Raw genomic sequence first — 24,400 nt, forward strand, 5'->3', positions numbered from 1 at the left:
AGTTTTAAGTGAGCAAGTAATTTCCTATGGAATAAGTATAAAAGTCTATTCCAATAGGAACTTGTCGGATTTTTATATGAGAACAAAGGTGACATGTCCGGATTTGAAATCAAGGATCCGGGGAAGGGAAAAAAAGGGAGGGGGTCATTTATCAAGGGCCCTTATGGCTTGCAGCCATCGTGGGCCCTCCACCAAAATGTAGACCGACGTCACCGCTTCCGCCCTGCACCCCCCTCCCCTTCCCTTCCCTCCCACCCCTCCCTCCTCCTCCTCCCCCTTTCCCTCTCTCTCCCTCCTCCCTCCCCCGGCGTCGTTGGAGCTGCTCGCCTGCCTGCAATCCAACATGGAGTAGAGAGAGATGGGGCTCTAGCGGGGCCACCCCTCGGTAACAACAGCGACGACGCGCTTTTTACGCACAACTGGAACCGGAGTCGTCGGTGAAAACATGCGCCTTAGGACTTAAAATCGGAGTGTGTGCCCTGTGTGCCCGTGTGTGTGTGCGTGTGTGTGAGTGTGTGTGTGTGTGTGTGTGTGTGAGTGAGTGTGTTTGGGGAGGGGGGGGGGCGAAGAGAAGAGCTGGATTCGGCTCTAAATTGTCTGTATAGGCTACATTACCTACAGAAGGCGATGGTGCTATTAAAGTTATAGAAAAAGGGGCATTTGCGATCCAGGAGAAACTGGGTGGCTCCGGGGGGGGAAAGTGAGGAAAAGAAGACGGAGGTACAGCCAGTCGTAGGCAAACCAAAGAGCCGACACTCGCACAAAGGCGCAGGGGGGATTTATGCGGAATTGGAGACAGAATCGGAGGAGCCGCGGTGAAAGAATGACGAGCGAAAAGTATGCAACCGCCGTGGTACAATACCTGAGGTGAAACGAGAAAATGATAGAAGAAACACACCCAAACGAGTAAGTACTGTGCCTTAAAGATTTCCCTATCCGTCTCTCTCCTTTTTTCGCTTCTGCCAGTGCCTACAAGTTGCATATGACTGGGGCAACTTGGTGGAATGTGCAGCCTAAAACTCTCCGCACGAAGCTGGTTTTCATGAATGTTTTGCTTATTTATTTATTTATTTTATTCACTCGATGGGATTTAATGCTTAATGCTTAATGCTGCTGTGAAGCAATGCATTGACAGTGCTGTGGAAGAGGGTTTCTGAGGGCCCCCACCTTGGTGTAGACGAGAAGGCAGAGAGAGAAAGAAGAGGAGTAGGAGGAGGAGGGGAATAAGCGTGGGTGGATCGGAAACATTTTCTGAAAGGATCTGAAGCGAGGGAGCAGGCCCTGTTGCAGTGTAACTTAGAAACTCAAACACGCCCCGAAGTTACACCTTTTATAAATACACAAACAGCAGCGAGTTCACACACCTCTTGTTTGTGCGTTGTTCAGTGAAAAAGAAAAAGAAAAACCCGACGGCGTTGACAGAGGCAATTTTCGCTTCGTTATTTGGCCACATCTGTGTGTTTGCTTCCAACCGAAGGGGGAAGTCTCACAGGATATGAGATATCCGATATGCCTCATCCGCCATCTCTTTCTCAATCGCCCTCATTTGCATAGCCTGCCGCGCTCCATTCATAAAAAATACCGATTGTAAACGACGGCTTGCCCTGAAAAAACATACGGGTCTGTTTCTCTGTGAGCCGAGCCTCATAAACTCGTATCTGCCCGGTTCTGTCTGACTGTCTGACTCGGGAGATCGTGCTGTTGCGTCTTGCGAAATGTAGCTAATATAGCCGTACAATATGTAGGCCCACAGACCTGTTTATATGGCACCGATAGGCCCAAATGGGAGCGCTTGAAGCTTAAAATTAGCTGTGCCGAGAAGGAACTGTAGATTAATCTTGAGTTTCATTTAATGCAGGACAGGTGTCAGAGCGATTGTAGTTAAAAACAAACACGAATAGACCACCGGAGCTTTAAACACTAATAGTTTTCCAGTGTAGATATCCAGGCGAGCTTCTGCCAAAATCAATCGCTTTAAGGCTCAAATGAAAATGTGAACAGGCACGCCAGAACTACCCTATGTAAATTAGGTCTCAGTTTGCCCCCTTTTTAAAAAAAAAAAAAAATATATAACTTCATTAATTTATATCCACAACTTCTCTGTCAGACTGCACGGGGCTGTGCTCGGTAGGAATGCCTGCCTCGCAGGTCTCTGTCGGCGGGGGTGGAAGGGCGAAGGGCACCGGAGGGGATGTTTGCGCTGCGGTGGCGTGACGCCGGCTCATTCATAAAAGCCCTCTAACCTTCAGCGCGTCCCCATTCATGCCTGCTGGCCGTACTCGGCTCTACGAAGCCAGCGTACACAGAGTCCGTGTGTCTGTCCCCGGTCCCACGGACAGACACAGGCAAAAAAAAAAAAAAAAAAAAAAAAAAGGGAACCGCAAACTAACCTTCCCACAGTTTGTGATAGCATGAGGGGCACTAGCTGCAACCATGCAGAAGACTGGATGTTACAACTGACCTTAATTCACGCTTTTCTGTCTGGTGCCTTCTGAAACAGTATAAATATTTCCTGTATTCACCACTGCTGGTCGCTGTATCTTTATGGTCTTGTTCTAAGTCACATATTTATACATTTATATAATAATTTTTTAAAAAAAACAACAGTTTTGTGTGAACCATGAATTTTAAATTGTCCTCCATTTCCGGCCGAGAAAGCGTTTCCATGGTGATGACGTGCAGTTATTTTCTGGCAGTGCGACGTGCAAATTGGACCACGCCCAGGACGTGTTCAAAAACTAAAAATAGAACTAAAACTTGTCCATTTTCATTAGCAAAATAAAAGCTTTTTATCCATGATATAGTTTACAAGACTGGGGAGAAGAGGTTAATAGCTATTATTAATGGCTCTATAACTGGATAATCATTCACTAATACTTTTTAGAGCAGCTATATGTGGTGACCCGCAAAACACATGCAAAAAAGAGAGCTTTTTTAGCTAGCTGATGAATTCATTAGTGAGACCACACTGTGTTTGACCACTCACCTTCAGGAAAGGGACACCATTTATAAACAGCATATTAACATTTATAACTATAATGTATTATTAATGGCTTATTGATAAGGTTTAATTATTATTAAATTCAAATTAATGCATTTAATAGAATCATCTATCTTTGGCCTGCTGGCTTCTGTCCCATATGACCTAGCTAGGCTAGCTAACAGCTAAAACAATAGGATATTGCTAAGCAAAAGAGTATTTAAAGGCTTATTGAACTGATATGTCATAATAATTTTGTAATGTTAAAAGAACATTTCACATAACGTTTGAATTTAATTTAGTTGCAGTGGTACACAATGGTCAAGGTAGGTTAGCTTATTGTTTTTCACTTTGTACGTTACAGTATTCAACAGCATATAACTCATTTATTGTCTTATTACTGGAAAGGAAATAATCATTGTGCAGTCATCTATGAGTTTGTCTGTTGTGGTTTTCTTATCAGTAATATAAACCTGTTATGGGATTAAGGCAGGGTCAGGAAATAAAAGACACACCTTTATACACTTTGTGTCATGTTATAAGGTGCAGCATTGTAGCTTTTCTTCCGATTATGTAGCCTGTGTCACAGGTTAGATACATAACTACATCTCTCACTTTCCTATTGTATGTCTTCAATTTACCTTTAGTGAACCTTTTATCTAATGACGCATACTATGGAGTCGAATGCCTCACCAGCTCAATGAAACAGTCAGAATTTACAGTCAGTTTACAATCAGTTGGCAATATGATTACAGACACACAGAGTTCTGTTTGTGAGGATCTTTTTTTTTTTGACTATATATCCTAAACTAAACCATAACTTAGCCATCATGTCCTCAGTGCAGAGGATGTGCCTCTCTGCCCTGTCCTTCTGAGGACATTTATTACCTTTTATAGAAGCACACGATCTCTCTCGCACACACACGTACACACACCCTGCAGAGCCAAAGCACGAGCAGAGGATGTATTGATCTGGTGTGTGGTGCTGCAGGGTCAGCATGTGCACAGTCAGTATCGGACAGGAGATGCCCGGTGACATTCAGCTAAGGTCAACGTAGCAACGAAATATAATCCATCCCTGAACAAAAAGCACTCATCAACTGGCACACACAGCAGTGAAGAGTTAGCAGGTCTGCATGTTCCCTCAGCAGGACTGTTCTGTTCCTCACACGTATAATTTTCTACGTTAGCAGCATTTGATAATGAGACTATAATAAACCTGACAGGTGTGGAATTTCGGGACAGTGGAAAAGTTCAAGCTCAGCCTAAACAATGCATAATTGGCAGAATATCTTGTAATAAATTCTAGATACTGTGGAAAAGAGATTTTTAACACTTTGTTAAAGGAGAAATTTTCCCTTAGATACCTCTGATACTTGTATGAAACTAGGTGTATGTTGAAAGTTATTTTGCTTTTGTACCCACTTTCCCTCAACTGGCCATGTCTCTTATTTTGCTTGAGGGATTTCCTACATTTCCCACAAAAGCAATCCAGGACGTGGTTGTGTTGCATTTATCTGGTAGTTGTAATTGTATGTGAAAAGACTGATTGCATTAAGAGCAAAACAGGTTTTTTTCCGACTGTCTCTTCTGTGAGGAAGGACTGCCATTTCCTGTTGTTGTTTTGGTCTGCTGCTGACAGGTTATCTGCTGTCTAACTCTATTTGTGACTAGCTAACTTGTGTTTTATCTGTAGTGTTTGCATACACTGTAAAAGCAAGAGAGTGTGGGAGGAAGGTCTTGGGGAGCTTTACCTCTCTTTTATACCATGTTTTTCAAATAAGTTAAAAGGAGATAGACACCGTGCTTTACCAGTAATGATAAAATTTCAGAGACAATAGAGTGGATACATCATGTATAACCACAGATAATTAACATGACATATGGTGCTAATAACAGACATATCACACGCAGCCACACAAACATAAAATGTACGCACACAAACAAAGAGAATATGGACACATGCTTCATGTCCACAAATGAACTTCCTTCACAGACCCTTGGCATTTTTTTTCTCTCTTTCTCTCTGTACTCCTCCTACACACAGACAAACACACACACACACACACACACACACACGCATCATGTGGAACAGATCCTTGTTCACAGTGTTTCCTGTGTTTTACAGAGAAGCTCATCACTGGTTGCTATCCGGAGCCTTTATATAATGGCCTGAGTTGTTTATATCTGGAGACCAAACAATGGACCCGGATTGTTTGCCTGTTTTTTTACTAATCTCTGCTCATCAGCTGACTGGATGACCAAGATTATAATAGCTTGAGTTTTCATTCACTTCACTCAGTGTGTTTTTCCCTTGTCACACCAAGCATACAACAGTCCACTGGGCTGGTTACCGAAGACTCTCATTCTCTTCAGCTCTTCAGTAAATGAACTGTGTGAACTTTCACTTCTTCACCATCAAGTTCAGCTTTATACTCAGTCTGACAGAGTACTACCTGGACGATTGACTTAAGTCAACATGTACAGTACATTTTGTGCGCATGTAATATATATTGGCTTATGTAGACTGTTGATTCAGTTGATTACCCTTTCTGATATGTCTGTAGCTTCTCTAGTTCAGGTCAACTCCCACCAATTCCCTTTTTACTCATTATATTACGTTTAAAGGAAAGGTGATCATTTTATCAGACATATTTGAGAAGTCATCTTGTTCAACTTTGTGAGTGATGACTTGGCTAACAGTATCTGCGAACAGTATCTGAAACTATTTTATTTTCCGTAGGCTAAAGATATTGTTTATCTATTTGTGTAACATACAAGTCAGTCTGGTTTATGTTTAGTCACTTAGTTTCAGATCTTTGGTGATTTCACCCACACTTAAAGGTTAAGTTTCCCCACTATCAAATTTACTGGCAGCGTTTAATTTAATATAAAGCGTCTCTGGAACTTTATCTTTTCATCTTTAAATCTATTCCAACAACACATAATAGGGAAAGACTACAGGCTATTTAAAGCTAACCATAAATAGCATCAGGAAACATTGCAGCCCATCATGTGTAGTGGTAAATATATCGGCATATTTAGACAAGGGAAGCCCTAAGAGAGCAGACTTCCTAGTGTTCATTATGCAAATCGTTTTAAGTTGGTTCGGTGCCCTGGAGCTGGACTACAGACCGCCCAATTACAAGATAAACCTTTGACATCTGACAGTTTATGTAAACGAAGTCTATGTGATCAAACACGCTGAGGTTGACTTTGTGGTGGGCATCGATCACAGATGCCGATGCAGAGAGCATTGGAAACCCCCCACCCCTCCCCAGTCACTTCCGTTTGACCCAACGCTGTAAGTCTAACATAAGAAGATATGAGGCATTACAGAGGGTCTTGGTTGGCTTTTCACTCGCCCATAAGAGGTTTAGAAACAATCAGCTTATTTTCATTTCGGTTTCCACCTCAATAGAGATGGAGGGGCTGCAGAGTCACCTGGGGATGATGGCTTCCTCTTGGAGTGCAGTCGCAGGCTGTTGGATGTCATGGTGGAGATGCAACATAATTCACCTCTTTGCACATGGTTGTTTTTGTACCAAAAATATCTCAGTATCCCGATGTCTATGCCCATACAGGCCAATAATGCTGCACAAATAATACTTACTAACCTAACCCTTTTTTAATGTAATTTGAGGCTTTGCTTTGCTCCTCATTTGAAATCGGTTTTGTTTAGTACGTTTTTCTATAGTGTAGACTTGAGAACAATCTGTCTGTGACAGGATCTTTTCATCCTTTTCAAAACGACTGACTGCAGCGACACTATTTTGCTCCTGAAGAGATTAATAATCATGAATAGGCCTGAACTCACTCTGTGATTGGTCAGTTGGCTGTGGGATGTTATCCATTAACGCTCCTCTGCAAATTGGTGACCTCTCTGTCATGTCAACGGACACACCCGCAGTCACTAACAACAGCAGTCTTGTGCTGCCCAGACATGTGAGCGCTTCATATAACTACAGCTGATTGACAGAAAGCCAATCAAACTTACCCTCAGGAGCCTCCAATGTCAATAGTTGTGAATGAACTCACTTCACCCCACCTCTCTGTCTCTGTCTCTCTTTTACATTCTCACATTGATATTTACAAAACAAATCTTTACAACATTGTTACTATCTAATTCCTTTTGTTTTATGGAACTAAAAAAACATTGCATTTACATAAACCACTTTACTTTATGGAAATCTACTTATTTCTAGTACTTTGTTTGACATGAAGAGTTTAAATTATGATACTATCCCACATTTTTCCCACAATTCTGATTAGTTTCTCCTCTTTGTTCTTCCCTAGCACCCCAATACACTATGATATCAACCTTAAATCCATCCAGGTATTTATTTTACAGTCAGCAAAAGGTCAAAAGATGAAGTTGGCTGAGCTCACCACATGGTTACTCTTAGTCTGAACAATATTCAAAAAACCCTCAGATGGTAAATTAACAATGAAGTGAAACTGACAAAATTTGCAAAATCTTCACAGTTGAGCAGCTGGAGCTGGCACCTGGTTGGTATTTTGACCTGATAAACAATATTTAAGAAGCTGTTTGTCTCTGGGAAACACTGTCAGCATTCAGTGCCAACCTACAAACCAATAGTGAAATAGTCATGATTATGAAGCACCTTTCAGTCACTTCCTGATCACTGCAGACAGGGCATGTGCTGTGTGTGTGGAGCTCCAGGGAGAGGCGGACCCTCTGCGGGTGTGTGTGTGTGTGTGGTTCTGTTGATCAGGCAGAGGTGCGGCCAGTCATTCCTTATCAGAGGAAGTATAGCCGCCCTTATCACACATGGCTGGGCTGCCCTCAGTGACCCTTTTATCTGTGACACATGAGCTGGATTCCAGACCTGATAACCAGGCCGCTTCCCAGCCCCCTTTACTGTTTTATTGCAAAATTGTGACACACAGACCACGTCAGGTATTTGCAAGATCCGGCTAATCTGTTGATAGTTCTGTATTTAAATGACTATTTATTTCAGCCACAATTTCATGTTGTTTTGATAGTAAATACGGACAGAATATCAATGTTGACATGGCAGGTAACAAGGTAAACAAAATGAACACATGGAACTTAAGAGTTCATTGACGGTCAACTAATGTGTCTTGGCAGGGAATCTACAGGTGTGTACTCCACCCACAGCTCATTTCCTGATTATGATACAGACTTGTTTGCAAGGTGTGTGGACCAGGCATAGAAATAAAGTTAGTACATAAAGTCAAGCACAGCAATAATTGTATGAAACACAGGAACCAAGGAGACCTTTGTTACAAGATAATGTGTGATAAAGATGTTTGTACCTCGGTTAAAGAGCATAGGTTCAGTTGGCTAATTTGAGCTAATACGACAGATGCAAGTTTAGTTCCACTGCACAGTAGCTGTTTACTTACATTTTTGTCTAGATTCACACAGAAAAAGAGGTCGCTCATAGTTATAAGAGCCACAGTGAATTATCACCTGATTTCTCCTTAGTCCAACAGAGCTTCTAGTCTTTTATGGTCAAGAGTTGGTGGAGACCAAAACAGAGCTACAAGGGGAGTGAATATTAACTTAGCATTTGCCAAAATGAAAGCTAATGTAGCTCTGTGTCTGCTGGATGTGTAACAGTTTGTTATCATATTAGCCACATCAACACCGCCTCTGTGTGTACTTCTTACTTTCTGTTATGGAACTGAATGACACCTACACTAGCTGGAGGATCATGTAAGTCACAGTGGGAGGAAGTTGAAGCTGTAAACCAGAAATGTGGCTTAAAAAAAAAACCATTCACAAGACATTGACTACCAACAGGGCGTAACGCATTGTTGGATGTGCAAAAAGTTTGGCCAGAGGCGCCAGTGTACGGCGTCTTTTAAGAAGTAGAAGCCAGACACACCCTGCACCTTTGACCAGCTTGTTCGTGAAGTCATTAAATTAAAAGAGGATGTGATACACGAATTACTTGCTCTTTCCTTATCAGTGCGGTGTTGAGTTCCCCATCTATCTTTCTTCTACACTGAGTCATCACTCAACTTTTTACACAACACTTTACATCCGTATCCCACCTAAAAGAGACTTTGAAACATGTTTGCAGCCTAAAACATAACACTCATAACTCATTTGGTCAAATTTTAGGCAACCATAATGGTGTATAAATATAAAGATTGTGTATGTGAATTATAAATAGATTATAAACCACCTTTTCTTTAAGCAGGCGTCACAGTCCTTTTTCAGCATCAGTACCTCGTGCAACATTCGTGTGGACAGATTTAGATTCACAGTTCCCAAATGTACTGTAGCCTATGTGTGTGTCTGTGTGTATTTATGCCAGAATGTGTGGTCACTCCCCAGTGTATTAAAGTAGCACGTTGCTGCTGGTTGTGGCTGTCTGTGTGTTCCAGCCACAGATTACAGGGCCTGTCGGCAGACGGGGCTCTAAACACGGGTCACAAGACATCCCAAAATGTGACAAGTTCATCTCAGAGAGCTGATAGCTGGTATCGTGTATCTTAAAGCACATGTGCTTATATAGTCCAGAATTCGGTGTTATTTCTGTATGTGAGTGGCCTGGATGTGTGGTTTTGTTTGTGTATGTGTCGTACATGTGTTTGAGTCATGTTGAACTGCTGTGGTGCTTTAATATAAAAGCTGCAGTAGAGACTTTCAAGCTTAACATTTTTCTGTGCTTCAGAAATAATGTGGTAAAATTGAAGCTTAAATTAAAAGTTTCTGCATTTTGTCACCCTCTATAGGCTTGTTCCCATCCACCTCATAAAAAACCTGAGTATACATCGCAAAATAATTATGTTTGGCAGCTACTATCCAAGTTAATTCAGCCACCACATTGCTAGCATGATTTACAAAATGTAGCATATTCATCTACACAAAACCTACGTATAAACTATGACTTCCTGTATGAATATAATATCTGTTATTTGTTGTCACATAAACGTAAAAGGTTAGCATAACCTGATCAGCACCAATATTATCCAAACACAAAATACACCCGGTTCGGCAGTTTATTTTAATGAGGGTAAGTCATCTGCGTAACTAGCACCAGTTTTTAGCATTAGGTAGTTTACCTGTTCAAGCATACGCTTAAATCCTTTTTTGGTTCACTGGTTGTTTCCATTATGCAAATGTTTTGGAACCAATACCAAAAATGCAAAATTGGCATATTTGCATTGTTATCTCGAATGGAAGCACACCCAGAGAAATCTTGCATAACGACATTAAACAACTATTTCAACCCCAGTTATTGTGCCAGTGTAACATATTAACTTAGCCTCTCATTAGCGACTGGAGCTGTAAGCTAAGCTAGTTTGCTAGCTGGCTCGAAGATCTTGAAATAATGGAAATATGAATAATAAACTTAATTAATAAACTACCTCACATTTCTGTTTTTAAATTCTATTATTTCCTTTGCTGCTATTCAAGTTTCCCACGTGGCAAAGTCGAACCTAAATGACTATTTACCACCTCCTCATTGTGGTTTGGCACAACAAATGAAACATATCTGCTTACGAACAACTGTAATAACAATTGTATTGTTCTAGTTTTTGTTTTTAGGTCAATCTCAAATCTTTAATGTCTACATTTAATCTAATTTCTTGGCTAATGTGTCTTTAATATCCCTTTAACATCTGAATGGAAAAGTGTAATTTCATGAAGTGAGTTCACAGCATCATTTATTTTAAGTGCATGGGTGTGTGTGGGTGTGTGTGTGTGTGTGTGTCTGTGTGTGTGTGTGTCTGTGTGTGTGTGTGTGTGTGTGTGTGTGTACACGAGCAGCACAAATCTTGTGGGTTAACCTGTGGTTGCTTTTCTGTACGGGCTGTATGTCTGCCGTCACCCAGTCAGTCAGTCTGTCATTCAGTCAGTTTTATGAATGTGTGTGGGTGGGAGCTGGTGAACCAGTTTTGCCACTTGTGTGTGTGTGTGTGTGTGTGTGTGTGTGTGTGTGTGTGTGTGTGTGTGTGTGTGTGTACGTACATCAAATCCCTGGGACTGTCTGTAAGCTAATTATATAACAACACCTCTCTCATTCACTCCAACTCTGCCTCCCTCCCTCCCTCTCTTTCTATGTTTCTCTTTCCCTCTTCATCCCACACACACACACACACACACACACACATACACACACACACACATGCACTGGTGAAATACATCCTGTTATTGTCAGATCATTCATGTGGCTTGTGACTGTGTTCCCTGTGTCCCTGTGAGGATGGTGGCTGTCATTCTAATGCCTGAGAATGTCTTGTGTTTTACCACCACTGCACTGTGTCTGCAGAGGGAGTTGGTGTCGAGTATTGTTTTGTGCTGCTCCGTAGACTAATCAGTATCAGTATTATCTGTCTACGTGTGTCCAATCCACAGTTGCATGTACACTCAACTGGTGTGTAGTTGGAAGAACAGAGCTGCAAACAACCTTAATTTTCATTATAAGAGATTAATAATTAGAACAGCCAGACCGGCTGACATTAATTTTCTTTACACAAATAACTGATTGACGAATGGCAACAGGCTAACAGACTGTGATTGTAGTGGGCAGCTGTGAATGTGTGTAAGTGAGTGAATGTGATCAGGACGCTCCTGTTAAAGAGAGGTTGCCTCTCAGTGAAACTGCCAGAATAAGTAGAGGTTAAAAAATATGGTGAAAGAGAGAGAGGGTCCCTGGCAGGGATTATACGGTATGTAACCACTAGGTTATCTGACCTGCTAATAATTCTTGCATGTAATCACAGGGTTAACCCAGGAGAATGTTTAGCCGAGGTGCTAAACCATGTAGATTGTGACTCATCCTGTCTCATGATTATTAGTTGGCCACGTTTATTAAATACATGTGATTTGCTGAAATAGAAATAGGCTTCAAAACGGTTGTCAGAATTGTCATCGATTCGTTTTCTGGTGGTGAAGTAATCGATTAATTCAGTGATCGTCCCTACTCGAAGAATACAACACAAAGCTACATGTACATTAAAGTTTGAGAGAGTGTGTGTTTGTGTGCTGACTTGTCCCGGTGCAACACCTCCCACCTCAGCACACCCCGGACCAGGCAGAGTCGTGACTTGGGACGCCCTCAAACATTCTGCCAATGTGTGAATCCAGGTCTAAAATAAACTGCAGCGACATTAACAAACACTTTGACTCTAGCCAGAAAAATGGAAGACAAGTTTTGAGTTCACAGGATTGTCCATTTTCACCAGCTGACGCCAGGATGAAATTGTCGCTGCTGCCCAAGGAAGAGTTTCTTGTGTTGCATAGAAAATATTTGTTCCAAGCCTTGAACACACATTTTCACACTCCCATGGGGTGGCCTCTCTCGTGCTGTCTGAGAGCTCAAAGCATTTTCTTGTCTTTTTTATTTTTTGCATTTTGCCTCCTTTGATGTGCTTTGGATTTTTATACATTTATCATACCATGTTTGTGACCCGACCCCGGAGGAGCGGAAGAAAATTGATGGATGGATGTTTGTACGTGCAAATTCATGGTTTTAATCCCAAGAATTAACACCAGCTACAAAAACGGATAAAAACATTAACCTGGATTTCAACTGTGTTCCAGAGGCTTTACTACACTGACAAGTGTTCTCAAAATGTTTCAGCCCCGTCGTGTATATATATATATATATTATATTTACACTGCTGTCTAACAATGACTCCTCTCTGTTTCTCTCTCTATCCAGTGACAGCTACATCGTGCGTGTGAAAGCGGTGGTGATGACGCGGGACGACTCGAGTGGCGGCTGGCTGGCCCAGGACGGGGGAGCTCTGAGCAGGGTGGGCGTTTGCCGCCTCCTGCCGCCAGAGTTGGCGCCCGTCCCGGCCTCCAGCAGCTCCCAGTTCCTCATCCGTGGTGAGCGGCTACGGGATAAACAGGTAAAACACACACACACAGCGATGAACTAAAGTATATCAAAGCTCATCTAAGGATAAGAGATGGAAAGTGTCCCCGTTGTGACTGACTGATACTTGCTGGACAAACAGGTGATCCTGGACTGTCCACTGAGGAAGGATCTGGTGTACACCATAGCAACGCCCACATTTCATCATTGGAAGGTGGAGGACAGGAGGTGTGGCCTGTCCTTCCAGAGTCCAGCTGACGCCAGGGCTTTCGACAGGGGGGTACGGAAAGCAATCGAGGACCTGGCTGAAGGTACGATGTGCTGCAGTGTGGCTCTCCACGGACACACTGTCAGGTTATAGATCCGTGAGCTGTCAGGGATAACAAGGTCCCACTGGACCGGATGCAGTCGACCTAGGGGTTAACACGGTGTCATGAGGTCCTGGCTGCGACTAAAGCATTGTGCAAGTCTTTTCAAATGTTCATATTGAAGGAGTTTTACGTGAAGAGATATGTTGCACATAAAAATGAGAACATCCAACTAATTAACAAATGATCAAGGCAGAGAAGTTTAAAGCATTATGGTGTTGACACTGAGCATCAGCAGATTCAAATACAACAGCTTTGAAATCTCTTTCCCAAAATTTGGTTTTGAACCAGAGAGTTAGCAGCTATCATCAGCTGTAGGATGTTTTGCCATCACATGTTGTGGGTTACAGCTTAATTGCATGAGTACAACTTGCATTCTGTTTGAAAGCAGAAATTTTCATGTGAAGATTTCCTCAGCAGCTTCACTGAAAGTTAATTAGAGACTGAGTTTATAGATGCATGAAGGAATAATTTCAGCTTTAAACTTAAGTAGGGTTTATTTCACCTGAGTGATGACAGATAGGACACACAGATGCTCCCGCATCACTGCAATATCTCCATGACTTCTGCTAATTCGCCCACAAAGTCGTATCTGTCAGTGGATGAGCGCCAGGGTTTACCTCATGAACACATCATCCAGTAAAAAAGTTTGATCCTCCAGAATCAAGATGTGCTCCTGCTTCCCTCTCTTCAGGCTCCACAACCTCCTCGACAGCACTCCAGAACGAGGGCGAGCTGGGTGACGACGACGTCTTTACCGTAAGCATGTTCCCTATGTTCATGTAGTATCATAGTTGGAAGTATAGGTTGTAGAGACCCATCTGTGTCTTATCACAAAATAAGGCATCAGGGTAAAATATCCAGGAAAAGGGACATTGGCATGAACTGTTGTATGACACACAGGACAAAATAATTTTCAGAGTAATGCTTTTCTCATTCACGTCCAGAAGAATCATTAAAATTATCTCGTAGGGGACTGAAATCTGTTGATGGCGATAATTAGCTTTTCCTCAATCTTCTTTGATGCTGTTTTACACAGTTGAGCTGAAGCTTAAAACAACTCTGTGCCTCCCGAGGGAAGCAAAATAAGCATGACTGGTTGTCTCCAGGATGTCACTCCTGTGCGTCAGAGGACATGAGCATAAAGCTGAAATCTCCTCAATTTCCTCAGATTGGGAATTTTTCTTGAGTCCTGAGTGGCGGTGGGCAGATCCAGGATGTTATTTCAAGGTTCACCTTACAGTAAATGGTATTCTGCTTTGCCTCCAGTGTTTGTGGGAAATCAGACTGAAAAAAGCCGTGTGTTAAGAAGGCGGGTTAACAGATCCGTGTGTGTGAGGGCTTTTCAGACACAAACCACTGCAGGCATTTATAATACTGTGAGTAAGAACTCGACTGCTCTGGGAGGTTATATTCCGTCATGGCGATCATGGCGTAAACAGAAGAAATACGCTTCATCTGATGACGGTGCTTTCAGGCAAAAGCTGGAATCCAATGCAGAGGGCTGCGGCAGAACAATGTGGGGTTGACAGGCGAAAAAAGAAGAACTTGGCTTGAGGTTTTGCAGCAATGCAACCTAACGTCATCTGCACATTCCTGCAAGATTACTTTCCAAGAGAACAGAGTATTTCTGCTGTTTACCTTTCAGTTGTGTTGACTAAAGATAAAACAGTTGCCGCTGCGATAACGTTCTAGAGTTGTAAAATCCTGTGTGTTTTGGTGTCTTTAAACACATGAATCTATTACTCCGGCTGGACTCCCTGGATCAGATTTCATGTCACCCCGGTACCTTAACCAACACGCCCCCACCAGTGCAGTACCCTGCCACTGAATGTTGACTGCTGCAGGCTGTAGTCGGACTGTGGCTCAGTTTATACCAGTACTTGTTCAACATCTCCAACCTGCTGCACTGAAATGGAAGTTTTAGGGCCTGGAGTGAACCGTGGCTCCAGCACAGACTGAGACACCAATCAGACAAAATCCCAAAGGAGCCGTCTGCATTCAAAACATCTCAAAACTGACTTTGTTTCATCCATCAAGCAGAAAGTATTTCAGCTCAGGATCCCCTCCCTGTCATACATACCTGCTGCAGTACGAGAAGTGTGTGTGTGTTGTTTGTGTGTCATGGCCTCTCCACCTTAAGTTAGCAAGGAGGACCCCCTCCCCCAACCCTGTAGCCTGACACCAGGGACAGCAGGCAAGGTCACAAGGTCACTTCCTGTATTCCACCACCTCCCTCTCTCCTGGTGACCCCCTCCCCGTCCCCTCCCCCTCCCCCACCACCCTCCCAGTTGAAAAAGAGAGCAGACACCAAACTAGCAGCAAGCAGCTGTTTCCCAGCTTAGTGCAGGGCTGGTGATTTACGAGAGGAAGTGCCTCGTGGTTCATCTTTGACTTGAGCTGTCTGTAAGGGCCAAGACTAATAGGTGCTCTGCTGGGAGTGTACAGCCACCACAGAGACGCATACAAACACATGGGGGGGGGGGGGGGGGGGGGCTACAGCGCTGTCAGAGGGTGGAGCAATCCCTGAAATGGAGCATCAGGTTTTCAGGAAAGTAGAAGCTTTCAGTGAGACAAATCCAAGACAATGCCTGAGTATTGTTGCACAGAAAGCAACATGGCTCACCTTGTTTAGTATATGAGCTCTAATGGCCCCAACACACCAAGAACAAGTATTTCTGTGTTGCCTCATGCCTGCTTTTTTAAAAATATGCACTTGAACACACCACAAAGATTACAGCTAACAGCCAGCAGCCATGCACATACATTATGCACCTGCACGAGAGTAATAACCAGCCTGCAGTCTGTGTTTGTAATCCAAAAAACATAATTATATCTAGTCCACCAATTTTCTTCTTCTTTGGTTGTATCATCCTTCCATACGAGTTATCATGTGTTGCAACAGTTTCACAATGCCCAGTGGGAAGATTGGAAGAGTAGCCAATGTTGCATTAGCCTACAGAGCTAACAGTCAAAAAAGGACAAATACAGTCACAGGTTGAGTTTGCTCGAATCAGTCAGGCTCAGTAGAGTTTTAAAGACACTGGTAAGCGTCTCACATTTAGGCTCGTACAGAACTGTACTTTTTCACAAACTGCCTTCGTCGCGGTTATAACATGTCGCAGTTATAACATGCTAAACCGCGCACATGCTACCGATGGTCGGCAACAAGCTCTCAATGGCAACTGAACAACGCCGCGCCTGTTGGCTCAGTGTGTCCGAACCCCTCTGGATTTATGACTGAATGTGGACATGAGTAGTTACTGCCTGATTTTGCATTTTTGGCAGATGAGGTCCATTTTGTCTGCGTGTGTTTGTCTTAGCATTTCAGCTGTCTTCTATCTGACGGTCACAGACTCCTGCTACTAGTACTGAGTAGTATTTGGGAAAGCAAAGTTTCATACGAGACGAAACCCAGCAGCCACATGTTGTCTTGTGAATAACTACCAGACTGAAATTTAACAACTATGACACTAAAATCACAATAATAACCATGTGATACAGTGATGGGTTCAGTGCCGCCGCTTGATTTCCTCCCAGCCTGCGTTAACGACCTTTTCCTAAAGTTAGCAATGGCGGCAGAGTTTTCAAGACGGGCAGTCGTGGACAGAGGGAAATGCTGTAGCAGATTTACAGCCTTCGGGGGGACATGGGGTGGAGGTTGGAGGGAGGAGAGCTAGGATGGACATACTTCCCTAAATTATTCCTCATTCGCCAAACCTAAACTTAACCCAACCCTTCCTCTGTTCCTCCCTTCAGCACGTCTCCTTTCTCTGCCTCTATTTTGGCTCATTCACAACAGGGGGAGCGAAAAGCTATTGAAGCAATTCTGGGCTCATCCCAGGAGAGCGAGACGGGCCTGTTGAAGGATGAATCCTCCCGAGCTTTGAGTCGGGACATGTTTTGTGTCAGAAAATAACTTGAAATGCCCTCTGTCCAGCCTTGGGCCAAAATATATAGAGAGGATGTCCCGAAATATAAACTCTCCCCCTCAACTCCTCTCTGTCTCTGAGTCCTCTCGTGCTGTTTGAGTTCGCAGCAGAAAGTCTGGTCTGTGTTTTGAATTAGTTGCAGCCGTGGAGGCCAGAGTCGGACTGGTTTTAAACCGTATCAGCTCCTCCTCCCCGGTAATGTCTTCTCCAGGGGGGCGGGGCCAGGAGCGGAGGCAGCATTTTATGTTATTTTTGGCCGGCTGCTCTGAGGGCTTTGTAAGAAAGCTGGGGGAAATTCTCAGCATGGTGGTTTCCATGTGGGGAGCAGGATATAATAGGGATAGCTTCAGCAGACAGACAGACACATACACACACACACACACACACACACACACACACACTAGATCTGGGTCATATAACTGGCAAATAATTCATAGTATTGGTTTTAGACTCGTTGGAGTGCCATATATTGGCACATGCGGTGAATAGTTTGCGAGGATTTCCAGGGGTGATGTGTCACCTGACAATGACCCATGTTTACACTGCAAGAAATATGGTTCTTCCAGGATTGATTGCAGGCTAGATTCATGTAGAGCAGTTTAGTATGGGCAGAGCTTCCCATTGACCAGATAGGAGCATTGTTTTGTTAGATTAGAGGTTTTTTTTTGATTGAAGTGACTTTGAAGGATGGCAGCGTGTCAGTTGGTCGGTCCACCACTTTATTCCAGACTAAAATATCTCTGACTGAGTGAATTGGCTAAAAAGTTTGTACAGACATTCATGATCCCCAGATGATGAATCTTAACGGATCGGCACAACACTTGGGTCAAACATTCGTCTCTTTGATAGATTTTCAAATAAGAATTCAATCCACCAGCCGTACCATTATTAACCAACCTGCTCCAGCTGAGCTACACCCTTGTTTTTATCTGGGGATATTTGAGTAGCTGGAATTAAGCCTCTCATCTGTTTTATGCTTGTCAGGTGGAATTGTTTTTGTTTAGTTTTTTTCCTCATGAAATGAAATCACATCAGCACAGACAAAAGGGGAGCACAGAAGTCTCTTAGCTGCTGCGAGTTGCTGGCAAAGGCTGACCGCGTAAAATTCAGCCAACTTTTCTTTGGCAGACAAACTTGTTGACCATCGATACAAGTTTCTATGACTCTGTTGACTCGCCATATGGTTCTCAAAGCAAGATAAAAAACAAAGCATAACTTTTCTTTCTCAATGCAACAAACCATAACTGAGTCAGGAAAGACATTGTGAGCACAGCAGAGCTTTTGCATATAACTGTTAAAGGAAATCAACTCATTGCTGTCCTTTAGAAACAGCCAGCTCTGCTTCTCTCACACATGCACCTGCGCCCCTTTCTCCAGCGGTGACACTCATCTCGACTATCTCATCCATATACACACACACACATTACCGAGATGACACGACAAGACAGCAGAAGTCCCGACCTGCCTATCAGCTGGCACGCCGCGACACCCCACAGTGTCTGACCCCCAGCGTGCCTGTCTGAAATCTGTCTGTCTGAGCGCTACACAGCGGCGGTCCGACTGTCTAGTGTCTGGCCAAGGTTTGAGTTGGAGTAGAGCCCTGACAGCCTTTAACGGAAAGGGGACAGGATACTGTTCACACATGCACACGCACACACACACACACACACACACACACACAAACACACACACACACACACAAAGAAAGGTGGAATGTGTCGAAAGTGAGATTGAAGGAAGGAGGACAGGTTGATGGGGGAGGGAAGAGAATGAAAAGGAGGGAGAGAAGACTCGGGGGGGAGAGGCCAAAAAAGGTGATACTGCATAAAACTGTGTTTTCAGACTGCAGGCTTCCTAATATAAAGCCGTTCCACCACCTTTATCTGAAGCATGAAACATCTTTATTGTCATTGATTTATCGGTAAAGTAATTTATCAAACAAAAACACCAAATATTCCCTTTGTTCAGCTTCTCTGATTTATTGTTTTCTGTTTTATGTCCATTGGAAATTTAATATTTTTGGGTTTCAGCCCGTTGGTCAGAAAAAACTGACTTTTATTGTGAAAGACTGAGGTGTTTGTTATATTTTGTCCACCCCCTACGTGAGGACGGACTAAATATCGTTCACATGAGGTTCAACTGCATATTCCATCACAGCAAACAATAACTACTTGACTTGTTCGATAACCAGCCTTTCCAGATGTCAGCTGCATTGACATCACTCGACACCTGCGTCACCATGGTAACCTTATTAACTGGAAATGTTATAAATAAATGGGATCACCATAGGCAACACATTCTGTCCACTTATGTAGGTGGCCAGTTTAATTTTAACCCTAAGCCTGACTTAAGTCTTAGGTCTGATGGTTACTACATTATGTGGCTGCTGCAGATGTTTTATGGCAGATGTTGTTATTAAAAGTTAAACTCAGACACACAATGATCCAAATGTGGATCAAGTGGCTTGAAAAACAGAGCTCACACTTCCTGTTTTCTCGATCAGAGCTGCACCGATGCTTCCTGTTTTTGTTTGTCCAATCATGGCGTCCTCTCACACTAATTATTTGTTTGGTGTACCCAATCAGAGCGCAGCTTTCAGCCCACATCCTGTGTTTGTTTGTCCCCTTCAGAACACCACAGACAGCTCATCCAACTCCTCCCAGAAGCTGGAGAGCTCTCTGCAGCCGCTCGAGTCCTCGCCCCTTCCGCAGAGGCACAAGTGCGTGATGGGACATCGCCATGACCTCCACGACCCCTACCGGCTCTCAGACCACTACTTCTTGGACCAGGTGCTCTTTCCAAAATGATTTTGAAACCATTACAGAGAATTACCTTTATTCTGAAAATATTTGTTCAGAATAAATTTGAATTTTTTCAGGCTTTTCATTTATACCAAACATTTTTCTGAAACAGTTTTCACTATGATATTATCATTTTTTCTCGTTTATTGCTCCTGAACAAACAGTGTTAAAGTTTTATTCTGTTTTCCTCTCCAGCCGTCTCGGCTTCCCCGCCATGTCACTTTCCAGGAGGACGAGGAAATCGTCCGTATCAACCCACGGGAGCGCAGCTGGGAGCGAACCACAGAGCATCACCATGGCCGCCAGTCGGATCGCCCCTGGCTCAGGGGCTACGAGGACTACCGCCACGCCACTGTGCGGGACAAGTTCATCCAAATGGACGACTCTGAGTCCTACGTCCACTTTGCCAAGACGGAGGCACAGAAGCACGACTACACCTACCCATTGGCACCGGCCCTGTCGCCCTCAGACTCTGACCCCGCCCTCGGACCCTTGACCAATAAGGGCCATAGCGGCTCGTATCGCCATGGCTTCTCCTCTGTGGTCTCCAGCCAGCCCCGCTCTTTCCTTCCGAGCTCCTCCCCATCCACCAATGGCGGGAAGGGGCGGAAGGAGGACGGGATGGAGCGTGCACAGTGCGAGCACTGCGGCGAGGCCTTTTACATCTCCGACAACCGGAGAGGCCGGTGCCAGGATGCCCCGGACCCTGTGCGGGCGTGCATCCGGCGGGTCAGCTGCATGTGGCTGGCAGACACCATGCTCTACCACTGCATGTCTGACCCAGAGGGGGACTACTCGGACCCCTGCTCATGTGACGGGGGTGAGGGCAGCGGGGGAGGCCGACTCGGCACACGTTGGTTAGCCCTGCTCGGCTTATCTCTGGTGGCGCCCTGCCTCTGCCTCTATCCGCCTCTCCACGCTTGCCATCGGGCGGGGCTCACATGCGGCTGCTGCGGAGGCCGACACAAGGCCCTGAGCTGAGCCGGCGTGCTTGGAAACCTCTCAGAGGAAACGATAAAAACCTAAACCCAACGCAAGCACAGGGAAAGGGAAGGATGGGGAAGTACAGAGAGGACAAGTGGTCATGGCTGCTCGCTCTCTTGCCTTGGTTCCTCTGGGTTTCTCTACAAATTCCAGACACTGAAATAAGCCAAAAAAAAAAAAACAGTTGGTGCATTTTCTGAACGGCCTGGGAAGATAAGCTCCCCCTTACGGCAGACAGTTCTCTCACCTCTTCACATGGCCATTTCATGCTCTGTTTCTAGTGAGAGAGCACTCTTTTTCAGGGGGCCTTTTTTATAGCTGACCTATATGTCATGTATCACATATGCAGGTACTTTATACTTTGTACACTGACTCGGCGTCAAAGAACTTGAATTGTTTCTTTGTTCTCTTTTTTTTTTTCTCTCCTTTGATGTACGCGTGGCCATTTTGTTTATATTCTATTCCAATATCAGGCCCGCTCAGCTCAACTCCAGCTACAAGAAAGATCAGACACTACACCTCTTTATGTGTGCGCGAGTGTATGTGTGTGTGTGTGTGTGTGTGTGTGTGTGTGTGTGTGTGTGTGTGCGTGTGCGTGTGGACGGTGTATGTGAATGCTTACAATGTGCGCCGAGGCCTTTTTGTTGTCTGTACTGCAGCTTATAGTAAAGCTCATGTATATAGTCTACATAGCTCTCCACCATCAACATCTTCTTTGTTCACTGAAACAAACGTGGTACTCATCTTAATCTTCTAATATCCCAAAGATTCGTGTTTTTATCCTATTTATTTTCTCACTGAATTGATCTACCAGCAAAAGGGTGCTGGGTTGAGATTTGACTCACTGAAAGAGACGGTTTCTCAAATCATGCTACAACACTCTAGCGACCGTCTCCCCGCTCCTTTCACGTTATTTCAAACAGTGCCTAAACAATTACCTAAACCAGGAACCCTATCCAGTCTTAGAATTACAGTAGTGCTTTTTGGCTCATTTTACTTAACATACACTTGAAGCAGAGTGAGATTTTAAGGCTCTGATTTCCTCATTCTTTGCAGAACCTCAGCCAGCAGTCCGTGTCACACCGAGGACTGAGAGATCATTCGAAGATACCGTTAAAATTGGTGCCTGTTATGCCTTAAAAATTTGGAGCCTGGCTCCAAACTTCACCCCTCTGAAGATGTCTGCTATAATAAAAAAGCGTGAGCATAGTTATGGCTCCAAGCAATCAGCCTCACCATATACTCCTAGACACTTGGTTTAAGCTATTTTTGTAATGAAAAGGAACTCTTTAAAATGGTTCTCATCAAGTGTGTAAACTATGGACTCCAGTTTGCCTGCGATGTACAATCAGCTCCCCTCCTGAAGCCCAGCGCTCCAACAGAGCCCAACCAGTCACATGTGGAACAGCAAAGTCCAAGTTTAAAACCATCACCATATCTCCTATATTGAGCAAAGATAACTATATGTTATTCTCATGTTGTTAAAGGAATAGTTTGACACTTATTAGAATTAGTAGTAGTAGAGAAGATTGATAGCGCTCACGTCTGTGTGCATTAAATACGAAGCTAACCTAGAGCCAGGAAGTGGGTTGCTTAGCTTAGCATAAACACTGTAAACGGAAGGAAGCAGCTAGCCTAGCTCTGTCCACCTAGCAGCACCTCTAAACCTCACTAATTAACGCATTATATCGCATTTGTTTTATCCACATAAAAATAACAAGTTGTGGTGTTACGTGAGGTTCGTTACAGTGACTGGTAAGAAATTGTCCAAACGAGATACAAATGAGCTTAAGAGGCGTTTTTTGGTTTGTTTACTCATTCTTACAGAGCCAGGCTAGCCGTTATGCTAAGCTAAGCTAAGCTAATCTTCTCTTGGCTGCCGGGCTCTTATCGAACTCTCAAACTATTCCTTTAAGGCCAAAATATTTTATTGTAAATGGGAGATAAACATGAGTAATAACTTGCTGAAACCACAGTTACATGTGACTGGTGCGCACTATTCTCCTCCGTACTAGAGCATTTTTTTTCCCTCCATGCCAGATTTAGTACATCGCGCCCCCCCCCCCAGAGGGAGTAACGTCAGATGTTTGACAACAGCTCAAATTAAACAAGAATGAAACGGTTCGACAGCCTGTTCATTCAGGATTGTAGTGGATGTGTTGATGTACAAACTCAGGCATTGGAGGCCAAAAAAACGCTGTCCTTGCTGTGTCACCTGCTGTTTGAGTGACATCGCAGCCGGCCAATCACGGCATCGGGGATGTGACCAGGAACACAATAAGCTTTTCGAAAAATAAAATAAATAAATCAATAAAAAGAAGCAGCACATCAGCAGAGTCCCTTTGGAAAAGAACAGGAGTCCAGAAAACAGCTGAAGTCCTGGAGACAAACATCCATCCCTGATTGTTTTGCCAAGGAAATGTCACTTACTGTAGTTGAAATACAGAATGCCTGAGGATGTCCTTTTTCCTTCCCTGGTTGTGTCTGTTTCATACATCCTGTCCTGTGTACCAGTTTGTATGTCCTTGGGGTGTGTGTGTGTGTGTGTGTGTGTGTGTGTGTGTGCGTGTGTGTGTGTTTATGCCACATCCTTTTCCCCTCTCCTGCTCCTTGATCCAAAGCTACTGGGATCAGCTGAATATGCTATCATAAACTAACACCTAGCCAGTATAATCAGATCCTTCGATGATGTGATGTATCAGGGACAGGGCCAATCAGATTGGAAAGAGTGTGTGTGTGTGTGTGTGTGTGAGCATTTAATCTTTTGTCTCTGTCTCATCTGGTGTTTGAGTGTGTTTTCACACGTCAGAGCCATTTACAAGTGCCTGAACGCATCTTCTGTATCTCCTTGTCTTTAAATTGAAAAAAATTTAAGAAATGACTCCCTGTATTGAATTAGACCCATTTTTTTACGCTTAGTATTTTTACCTCTGTAAAAAAAAAGAGCAAAAATTATATTATATATATCAAGTGTATGTTGTACATTTTTATTTCTATTTTGTTTTTTTAAAATAACTGTTTCTAACATGTACGATGGATGTAGCTCTTGCTTTCGAGAAGGAACAGGAAGTACTTTGTAGATACTGAAGGGTGGCCAGGTCTGTGAGAAAACTAAAGTGAAATGTGTGTCTTACCTTCCGCCTCCAATAAAATGAGAGAAAACAGTGAAACCACATTCGAGTCTGCTGCTTGATTTCACTCTTGGATTGAAGCGATTTCCTCATAAATATCTACTGTAAAGCAAGAAAGGCCTGTGCATGTTTCTTCTGTTACAAACCACAGATCCTCTCCTGTGTGCATCATCATTTACCCCTATGTTCCTCCCATTTTAGTTTTCTATCAGTGCATCCGATCAGATTTAAGTTCATTAAAAGGGGTTAATTGTAAGTTTTCTCTGCTGCCAATCGTAGTTTCTTGGCAGGAGTTACACTGCCTGGCCAAAAAAAAAGTCGCCACCAAAAAAAAAAGTTCACACACTCTAATATTTCGTTGGACCGCCTTTAGCTTT

The 24,400-nt window shown here is 43.6% G+C and overlaps 1 protein-coding gene across 1 annotated transcript; it reads left to right on the plus strand.

Moving 5' to 3' along the window:
- The first annotated feature begins 317 nt into the window (after positions 1 to 317).
- LOC130181369 (sprouty-related, EVH1 domain-containing protein 2-like) lies at positions 318 to 24,067 on the plus strand. Its single transcript, XM_056395537.1, has 6 exons — positions 318 to 906; positions 12,649 to 12,841; positions 12,950 to 13,118; positions 13,870 to 13,934; positions 19,738 to 19,896; positions 20,104 to 24,067. The coding sequence occupies exons 1-6, from the start codon at positions 881 to 883 to the stop codon at positions 20,887 to 20,889; spliced, it is 1,398 nt and encodes a 465-aa protein (XP_056251512.1). The 5' UTR covers positions 318 to 880; the 3' UTR covers positions 20,890 to 24,067.
- The last annotated feature ends 333 nt before the right edge of the window (positions 24,068 to 24,400 follow it).

Source organism: Seriola aureovittata, chromosome 14, assembly GCF_021018895.1.
Source record: "Seriola aureovittata isolate HTS-2021-v1 ecotype China chromosome 14, ASM2101889v1, whole genome shotgun sequence".
Lineage (NCBI taxonomy): Eukaryota > Metazoa > Chordata > Actinopteri > Carangiformes > Carangidae > Seriola > Seriola aureovittata.